The sequence below is a fragment of the Bidens hawaiensis genome, unplaced genomic scaffold (assembly GCF_021521415.1).
Source record: "Bidens hawaiensis isolate Kalapana, Puna unplaced genomic scaffold, B.hawaiensis_p1.1 tig00009570_1, whole genome shotgun sequence".
Classification (NCBI taxonomy): Eukaryota; Viridiplantae; Streptophyta; class Magnoliopsida; order Asterales; family Asteraceae; genus Bidens; species Bidens hawaiensis.
This window is the reverse complement of record NW_027491715.1, coordinates 625,123-635,695: the sequence shown is the minus strand read 5'-3', so window position 1 is coordinate 635,695 and position 10,573 is coordinate 625,123. Positions and strand designations below refer to the sequence as shown.

The window sequence follows — 10,573 nt, the reverse complement described above, 5'->3', positions numbered from 1 at the left end:
GTTTTAAATCTGCTCCGGGCTTCAGATCTGTCCAGATCTGATTTACAGATCTAGGTCTAGATTACAGACCTGGATTTTAGGTCTAAAGTTGCAGATCTGACTCTTAAATTGCAGATCCGGAAATTACCAGACTTCCGCCGCCATGTACGCACGCCCGTGGGTTCTCACTCCGCAGCCGTGCATGTGCCGCCGCGGAAACCACCATCTGGGTTTTTGCGCAAGAGACCTCCGCCATGCACGCGCACTCGCGAGTCATCACTCTATCGCCGTGCATGCGCGCATCAGGCTACGCGCCAAACTTCAAGGTTGGGAATCCTCCTAATATCCCATATGGCTACGCGCCAAACTTCAAGGTTGGGAATCCTCCTAATATCCCATATGGCTACGCGCCAAACTGCAAGGTTGGGAATCCTCTTAATATCCCATATGGCTACGCGCCAAGGTTGGGAATCCTCCTAATATCCCATATGGCTACGCGCCAAACTTCAAGGTTGGGAATCCTCATAATATCCTATATGGCTACGCGCCAAGGTTGGGAATCCTCATAATATCCCATATGGCTACGCGCCAAGGATGAGAATCCTCATAATATCCCATATGGCTACGCGCCAAGGTTGGGAATCCTCATAATATCCCATATGGCTACGCGCCAAGGATGGGAATCCTCATAATATCCCATATGGCTACGCGCCAAACTTCAAGGTTGGAAATCCTCATAATATCCCATATGGCTACGCGCCAAGGTTGGGAATCCTCCTAATATCCCATATGGCTACGCGCCAAACTTCAAGGTTTTTGGAATCCTCATAATATCCCATATGGCTACGCGCCAAACTTAAGGGTTGGGAATCCTCATACCATATGCTCACGCATCACATATGCTCGCGCCTATTACACATGCTTACGCATCACATGCTCACACATGTCACAGTCTACACGCACACGCACGCAACATCTGCGCGTGGCGCATAACACAAAACCAAAGTCTACGCGCACGCGCTTGCAACATCTGCACGTGGCGCGGGACATAAAGCAGCTCATAAGATGCCTCGCGCGCAAGCTGTTATTATTCTTACAGCCCGTAAGTCGCCTCACGCGCAGGCTTTATTATTCACACAGCTCATAAGACGCCTCGCGCGCAAGCTGTTATTATTCTTACAGCCCGTAAGTCGCCTCATGCGCAGGCTTTTATTATTCACACAGCTCATAAGACGCCTCGCGCGCAAGCTGTTATTATTCTTACAGCCCGTAAGTCGCCTCACGCGCAGGCTTTTATATTCACACAGCTCATAAGGCGCCTCGCGCGCAAGCTGTTATTATTCTTACAGCCCGTAAGTCGCCTCATGCGCAGGCTTTTATTATTCACACAGCTCATAAGACGCCTCGCGCGCAAGCTGTTATTATTCTTACAGCCCGTAAGTCGCCTCACGCGCAGGCTTTTATATTCACACAGCTCATAAGGCGCCTCGCGCGCAAGCTGTTATTATTCTTACAGCCCGTAAGTCGCCTCACGCGCAGGCTTTTATATTCACACAGCTCATAAGGCGCCTCGCGCGCAAGCTGTTATTATTCTTACAGCCCGTAAGTCGCCTCATGCGCAGGCTTTTATTATTCACACAGCTCATAAGACGCCTCGCGCGCAAGCTGTTATTATTCTTACAGCCCGTAAGTCGCCTCACGCGCAGGCTTTTATATTCACACAGCTCATAAGGCGCCTCGCGCGCAAGCTGTTATTATTCTTACAGCCCGTAAGTCGCCTCACGCGCAGGCTTTTATTATTCACACAGCTCATAAGGCGCCTCGCGCGCAAGCTGTTATTATTCTTACAGCCCGTAAGTCGCCTCACGCGCAGGCTTTTATTATTCACACAGCTCATATGACGCCTCGCGCGCAAGCTGTTATTATTCTTACAGCCCGTAAGTCGCCTCACGCGCAGGCTTTTATTATTCACACACTCATAAGACGCCTCGCGCGCAAGCTGTTATTATTCTTACAGCCCGTAAGTCGCCTCACGCGCAGGCTTTATTATTCACACAGCTCATAAGACGCCTCGCGCGCAAGCTGTTATTATTCTTACAGCCCGTAAGTCGCCTCACGCGCAGGCTTTATTATTCACACAGCTCATAAGACGCCTCGCGCGCAAGCTGTTATTATTCTTACAGCCCGTAAGTCGCCTCACGCGCAAACTTCTATTCTCATAGCTCGTAAGGCGCCTCACGCGCAGGCTATATCATTCTCAGCTCGTAAGACGCCTCTCGCGCGCAGGCTTTATTATTCTCAGCTTGTAAGTCGCCTCACGCGCCAGCTTAATTATTATTCTCAAAGCTCATAAGACGCCTCTCGCGCGCAGGCTTTACTATTCTCATAGCTCGTAAGGCGCCTCACGCGCAGGCTATATCATTCTCAGCTCGTAAGACGCCTCTCGCGCGCAGGCTTTATTATTCTCAGCTTGTAAGTCGCCTCACGCGCCAGCTTAATTATTATTCTCAAAGCTCATAAGACGCCTCTCGCGCGCAGGCTTTACTATTCTCATAGCTCGTAAGGCGCCTCACGCGCAAGCTATATCATTCTCAGCTCGTAAGACGCCTCTCGCGCGCAGGCTTTATTATTCTTAGCTCAATTATTATTTTCAAAGCTCATAAGACGCCTCTCACGCGCAAGCTTTATTACTTTCAAAGCTCGTAAGTCGCCTCACGCGCCAGCTCAATTATTATTCTTATAGCTCATAAGACGCCTCTCGCGCGCAAGCTTTATTACTTTCACAGCTCGTAAGTCGCCTCACGCGCCAGCTCAATTATCATTTTCAAAGCTCATAAGACGCCTCTCGCGCGCAAGCTTTATTACTTTCACAGCTCGTAAGTCGCCTCACGCGCCAGCTCAATTATTATTCTCAAAGCTCATAAGACGCCTCTCGCGCGCAGGCTTTTATTATTCTTAGCTCGTAAGACGCCTCACGCGCAGGCTTTATTATGCTACAGCTCGTAAGACGCCTCTCGCGCGCAGGCATTATTATTATTTTAGCTCGTAGGTCGCTTCTCGCGCCAGCTTCATTATTATTATAGCTCGTAAGTCGCTTCTCGCGCCAGCTCCATTATTATTATAGCTCGTAAGTCGCCTCACGCGCGAGCTTCATTATTATTATAGCTCGTAAGTCGCCTCGCGCGCAGGCTTTTATTACAACATGTCACCATCATGAAGAAAACCTCTCAAAACTCAGACAATAAAGACAAGGCCAAAGAAAAGGGAAAAAACCGCCTCACACCTTATAAAGTCCAGCGCTCCACCTAGACGCTTGCGCGCCCAGGAGCAACACTGGACTTGGGGGGGGGCTTGTAGGGGTATGGTACTAAAACCCGGTTCTACGACCCTAAATCTATTATGTTTGGCTTATTTCATTACATGGACTAATACAATGTTATTGGGCTGAGGGGGTTTTGTGGAGGTAACCCTAACTGGGCTAGGCCCGTTAGGGTACCATGATGGTGGCCATGAGACTCTATATAAGGAGGTCTCCACCTCCTTATCAAGGGGTCATGCTCAATAAGAGCCACCACCACTTTTTGTGTCTGTGAACAAGAAATCCTCAGGATTTCTTAGCAGTCGCCTCCACACCCCCGAAACCATTGCAGGTCTCGACATTGCAGGTCGCCGGCACAGCCGCAGAAGAAGAAGAAGATCAAGACGTGGTTCGTTCATCTCGAAAATCCGTGGAAACATCGTCATGGATCTGGTAAGATTCATTTCGTGCTTCGACAATTTATACCACGCGTTAGGTCATGATGATATTTTCATTTTAATATAATCCACGTATATGCCAATGATTGGTACAACATGTCTCTCTTTTACAAGGCCTACCTTTAAATGATTGAGCCTTTTACCAATTACCACGTTTAGGCCTATGTCTTATGTGGCGTTACCTAGGGCCTGGTAGGCCACGTGGTCACAAGTGGGGCGCGGAACACAGTCACACTTCACATCTCATAGCTTGTCGTCGGCTCCACCGCCATTACATTGGTGCGAAGATGGCTGAGGCGACGACAAGTGGTTATGGTGTCGACTATTAGAAAATCAGCCCCGAACAAACACAAAGAACAATTTTATTACTCATCACAAAAAACCCTATTTATAAGATCTTAACAATAGTTAACCTTTTATGACAACTATTTAAACAAATATTAAACACAAATCAGGCAGACATATAGTTAGGAGTGTTTAAAGTCAGATATTTGAACTTTGGATATCCAGATCTTTCGGGTAGTGGAATTCACTATTTGAATCCGAATTCGAAATTACATATATCCGATCAGACAGTGAATCGGATATCTAAAAATCCGGGAGGGGGGGGGGATAATAATTGCAAAAAAAAAAATAATTAAAGATTACTCTTAAAAATATTTTGGATATTCGAAATATCCAGAATTTATCGGAAATATCCAAAACTTTATCCGAAGTATGCGAAAGTTATCCGGAAATTATCTAAAATATCCAAAAATTATCCGAAATTTATAAAAAATATTTATTATTTAATAATTAAAATAAAAAAAATATTTCGCATAGTTCGGAAATCCAAACTATTAGAAAATTTTCAAAATCAGTATTCGAATCCGAAAAATTCGGATACGAATTTTTTTGTACGCCCGTACATAAAGTATAATACTAATACTTATATGGACCTGACAACTCCATAATAATACCAAAACAATTCAAACAAACGCTTTATTGGTAAGGAGTTGCCAATATAGGTGGGGTTGGTGACAAAATGTTGGGGACTGGTGACTATGTTGTGATTGATGGTGATGCGGGGTGGCATGTAGGTGGTGACTATGTTATGATCGGTGACGATGGTGATGCGGGGTTTCATTCTGCGGTGGCAACCAACAGGTCGTGAATCTAATTAGTGTTTTAAAATATTAATTAGTTTATTGATATCAATTATAAATCAACAAATCCAACATAATAAATCAACAAATCACCACTATTGTCATATTCCAACTTATTCATTTTTATAAATCCAACATAATCTATTTGGTACCAAATGCGTTTTAGATTCTAGTTCTTTTTTGACAGATTATGCTTTACAAACAAAAATTCTTTTAGACAGATTAATGTATTTATCCTATTTTCCTATAAAATATCTAAAATGGACATTCTTTTACATTTTATCATTGGGAATGTTATTCACAATACAGTTAAAATGATGTCAAAATTATAGCTATAGTTTTATGATCCAAAAAGTACTTTTTTAAACCATCTTATACATATATAAGTTCCAAAACTCAAATTTTGCAATTCTCTATATTTTACCTAACATTTGACTTCCAAAACCGACTATTTTATATAATTTACTATAAAACGATTACAATAAAGTGGCAGACAAACGGGCAACAAGCTGCGCCGCAACCTCCTTTTGAATAGCAAAGCCAATCCTGCTAAAAACGAAGCTTTGAGACCTAGAAGCTGAAGAGGTTCCGTGTATGACGCGCTGAACCCTACTCAAAAATTTCACAGCCTCTGGAGCCAGAAAACCAAATGTATCAAAGGCAAATGGTAGAAAGACATGTTGATTATCTAAACAAGCTTTCTCATGTTTAACAACTTTGCCCGATTCAGCCTTCAACGCAGCCTGACCCACAACAAACCCACGGTCCCTGAGCCCAACAAGAGGAGACACTCCTGTAAGATCCACACAGGCGTGTTTCCCCCCTGCCCACCCGAACACAAGAATATCAGTTGGTCGTAAAGTAGACCTCCCTTCAAGAAGATCCGTGAGAAAGTTAACAGGGGCCTCCTTTTTAGCAGAAATCCCTGCCCGTTTAAGAACATCACACAGAACATCCCTAACCAGATCATGTCTGTATTTAAAGCCAGACAATTCTTTGCAATGCACCGCATGGTCACCAAAAGAATCCAAACAGACCTTGTGACAAATTGGGCAAGGTTCATCCGTAGGGAACATAGGGATCATTAACTGGTACTTAAGGATAGCCCGATACTCCAAACCCGACATACGTTGGCCTAATCCTTCAATGGGGATGGCCGTTAGAAAATCCTGAGCCCGAAGGCATTCAAACACCGCCTTTTGGCGAGGGAATAGATCAAACTTCACTTCTAAACTCTTGACGATTCCACTAAATAAGGCACTCGCCCCAACATGTTGGGCTTTAGGGGGGCGGTGTCCTTATTAGAGAACCCGCTAAGATCAAAATCTGGAAGTGAAGTACGTAAACGATCCATCGCACACCCATAATCAGAGTCCAACCCATAAATATCACAACCCCGAAGAATATGGTCTTGCAAACACCACGACTGTGCTCTCGAAGCCACAAAAGCATATGTAGATACATCCTCGGCCGAACAGAGACCCAATCCCCCATAACGGGTCGGAAGTGATGCCAACCTCCATTGGAGATCCCCAAAGAACGGACCTCCACAAACCACGATGTCCTCAATCGCCCTTCGAAGACCATTGTCAAATATAGAAACAGCTTCCCCCACATACATAGGTTGCCAGGTTGGCACGTTCTCAAACCGAACAAAAGCTTGGCGACTCCCATACATGAGCGAAGCAAAAAAAGCTTGCATTGAGGATCCCGAAGTCTTGGGAGACAGCTCATCAGTTCCACAGCGCTAGATGCCCTTTTCATAGCCAAACTGCTGATAAACCCCGCATCCTGGCTTACAGCACCACCAAGGAGTTTCACGCCAAGCACCGGCCTTCCAATCCCGCAAGGGAACAACCCCTCCTGTGCCTTCACCCCATTGCATGTTGGCCAAAATAACTCTGTTTTCTTAACGTTTAATTCAAGACCCAAACGAGGCCCCTCAGACCTGATAATATCTAATGCTTTGGCTACCTCTCTAGTATCCCCGATAATCGTACCATCATTCAAGTACAAAGCATGAAAGAGAAGCTTGCACCGATCTCTGATTTGGTGAACAAGTGGGTGCAAAGCTAAGGCAAAAAGGAGAGGCCCAAGAGGGTCCCCATTTGAACCCCAGTGGTGGATTTAATGAAAGTATCACCCACGTATAACCTAGCCGACTGCCCATATAAAAAATCCACCCAAAGATAAATGGAAGGACATCGACTCCGGACCTCATGTAGAAGGGTCGTCCTATCTACTAAGTTGAAGGCATTGGAGAAATCAACAGTAAGCATAGCCAATGACCCATCCGAATGAAACTGATTTAGAAACCTGTTCACGCTATGAAGCACTGCCTCTGCCCCCACTTAGTCCTATCTACTAAGTTGAAGGCATTTGACTTTAGTCTAAACAAAGTTTTAACAAGCCAAAGTTGAATTCAACTAGTTTTAACAGTTTGTTCAAACATGTATAATTTAAAGTCCATAAAGAGAGAAGATCACAAACAGAACCAGCCAGCCATTAGTTTTCAAAACAACATCATCCATACAGACATTAAATAACATAACTAACACATAATATAACATAAAAGTCTTACAATCTCAACACATTGATTGTTAAGCTATATACTCTGCATATAACCGAACGAAATCCACACGCCACACTTATTTGTCTGCCCGGTGCCCACCATCAGCAAACCAGCAAACCTGTAACCAAAAACATAGATTAATATATATAACACATGATAACTAATCTAAAAATGACATTTAAAAATAAAGATCAAAAAGGAAAAACTACAATTACTTAGAAAGATCCTTCCATGATTGCAGGAAGGTCACTAAAGCTCCAAAGATCAACAGCGTTTCCACCATCTTGAGTTGAATCCGCGTTCAGAAACGCATCAACTGAAGAAGCATCCCAGCTACCCTCAAAGTATGGCATCTGATAGAGTGATTCGGATTCAGAAACCACGTTTGCAGACTCGGGTTTCAGTTTCTTTGCAGGGTTGATATCATCCATGAAGCTGATATCATCACTCTCAGAGAAAACAGATGTGATTTCAGGAGTTGTGGAGCAATGATCTCCCCAACCGAAGTCAGAACAGCCAAACGAGTTGCTTCCCTGATCAGAGTTAAAATGAAGAGCACCAGAACCTTCCAATGGGCTAAACGGTTTGACCATCATATTGTCAGCAGTTGCAGGGATGTTAACTTGCGGCTTGGGTTCATAGAACCCGAGTGAAGCGTTACAGTCACTAGCAGTCCTTTTGTTCCCTTTTGGGTTAACCTTAGGGCGAGTTTGGTTCACAGGCACCTCATCAGGGAAATTAACCTTAGCCTTATCGCCTCGGATCCTTCTAGCTTCAACATCATAAGCTCTAGCAGCTTCTTCAGCAGTGTTGAAAGTCCCGAGCCACACACGAACACCTTTTCGCGGGTCACGGATCTCAGCAGCCCATTTGCCCCACGGGCGTTGACGGATTCCTCTGTACTGGTTTTTCCTTTTTCTTGAAGTGGATTTGTCATCAAACTTCACAGATTTGGAGCCTGAATCAAGTTTTAAAAAAAGGGGTTAATCATTTCATTCATACAAAATAATTCAATAAAGAAAACTCAAAATCTTCAGTCAACCAGATAGTTTAAAGATTATAACCGACACCAGAGGCAAATTTAACCTAACTTTTCCTTCTAACAGGCGATGCAAGAATCAAATAAGCTTCAATTCAGAGGGTTTCAGTTTCTAAAATAAGTAATTATAAGAAAATTAAAAGATGAAAAATAAACATAGATGTTCATAATCTTGTATGTTTAAAAAGCCTTTTAAGAGACAAAAGGCAGGCTAGCAATCAAAAAGATAATCTTTTTCCGTGTTCAAATAGTTTTGTCATCAGACTTCACCGATTTGGAACCTGAATCGGATCAAAAAATGATTAACCTTTTGGTTTCATAAAAAATAAAAATCTTCACATAAAAATAATTTAACGATTATAATTGATCCTGGAATCCGATAAATTACAAAACCAATAACTAAACCTAATTTTTCCTTTCAACAGGGATGCATGAATCAAATAACCTTCAAATTAAAGGGTTTCAGTTTCCAAAATAATTAATTAATAATTAAAAGATAAAAGTAGATGTTTATGTATGCTTATAAAAGCTTAAACTTAAATCTTCACTCAATCATATACTTTAAAATTTATAACCGACACCGGAGGCATGTTTAACAGATGATCCAAGAATCAAATAAGCTTCAAATTAAAAGGTTTCAGTTTCAAAAATAATTAATTATTTAATAATAAAAAAAGATAAAAAAAATTAAAAAAATAGATGTTCATGAATGCTTTAAAAAAAACTTTAGACAAAAAGCAGGTTAGCAATCAAAATGTTACAGGTGATGCAAGAATCAAATAAGCTTCAAATTAAAAGGTTTCAATTTCTGAAGTAATTGAATAATTAATAATCAAAAGAGAAAAAAAATAAAAAATAGATGTTCATGTATGCTTTTAAAAAAAATCTTAAAAGAGACAAAAAGCAGGTTAGCAATCAAAAAGATAATCTTTTTTCCGTGTTGAAATACGGTATCTTCCTCATGATCATCACCTAACACTTATTAATAATTTTTTTAATAACAATTAATCATAACAAACAATAATAATAATAATAATAAAATTCAAAGAACTGAAAAGCCTAATTCAAACCCCCAATTCAACAAATCAAACATTAAATTCAATCAAACAAATAATAACCAAAAACCCTAATTAAAACAATTACCACGAGCCGGTACAGAAGCAGAGACAACACGTTGTTGTTGTTGTTCTTGAGCATCAACCTCATCTTTAAAGCCAAGAAAATCAGCCTCAAACTCATCATCAAGATCCAAAAGCTCAGATCGGATAGGCTTGGAGTAGCATTTGGTAGGGTTGTTCAAAAAATCAGGTTTTCCGAGAAGGTCAGCGGCGGTCAAGCGGCGAGTCTTGCTTGCCGCCATAGGTCCTATGAGATCGGAGATGATCGCACCACCACACATAGCTTAAATTTGGTTAATTGATTTCAGTAATTGATTGATGGATTGGTGTTCTTAGGGTTTTGTAAAGTAATTTGGGGGGAATTTGTGAAATGAGAAAATTATTATAGATTTGGTTTTGGAGTGTGTACCGGAAAGAGTGTGTGTTTTATATACCCGAGGAAGTACTGTGTAAGATGATGTTATTATTATTATTACTTTACTACCCCTTGTTGGTAGTGTGTAATTACGTAATAGTAGTAGTTTTGTCTTTATATATCCTGTAAACAAACCAAACCAAATGTTTGTGAACCGTTTAATTGAAAGTTTGTTTATACTGGTTTGTTTAATAAATAAATGAACATTATCAAAACTTTTTTTTGTTTAATTAGATTCACGAATAGGGGTGCGAATGAGTCGAGTCGAGTCGTTTGAAATCTACTTGAGTTTGGATCGATGAAAAGCTTGAAACGACTTGAGCTTTTTCATGCTCGAGCCTGAGTCATTAAGAAAGCTCGTTTAGTTATTGTGTCAAGCTTGTAAGAGAAACTTGTGTAGGTTCATCAAGCCTTTATGAGACTTGTGTCTTTTTAAGTTTTTTTCCCTTTTGGATTTCCTTGTATTAGTTTCATACTACATAGCTGAGTTTGAGCTTGTTTAACGTTGTTTCAAAATACAAAATAATTAGAAATATAAATAAATTAATT

At 41.5% G+C, this 10,573-nt stretch overlaps 1 protein-coding gene across 1 annotated transcript; it reads right to left on the bottom strand.

Moving 5' to 3' along the window:
* Positions 1-7,389: 7,389 nt before the first annotated feature.
* On the bottom strand, positions 7,390-10,015 carry LOC143532975 (ethylene-responsive transcription factor RAP2-2-like). Its single transcript, XM_077027873.1, has 3 exons — positions 9,635-10,015; positions 7,668-8,410; positions 7,390-7,570 (listed from the first exon to the last, which is right to left on the bottom strand). The coding sequence occupies exons 1-2, from the start codon at positions 9,888-9,890 to the stop codon at positions 7,668-7,670; spliced, it is 999 nt and encodes a 332-aa protein (XP_076883988.1). The 5' UTR covers positions 9,891-10,015; the 3' UTR covers positions 7,390-7,570.
* Positions 10,016-10,573: the final 558 nt, after the last annotated feature.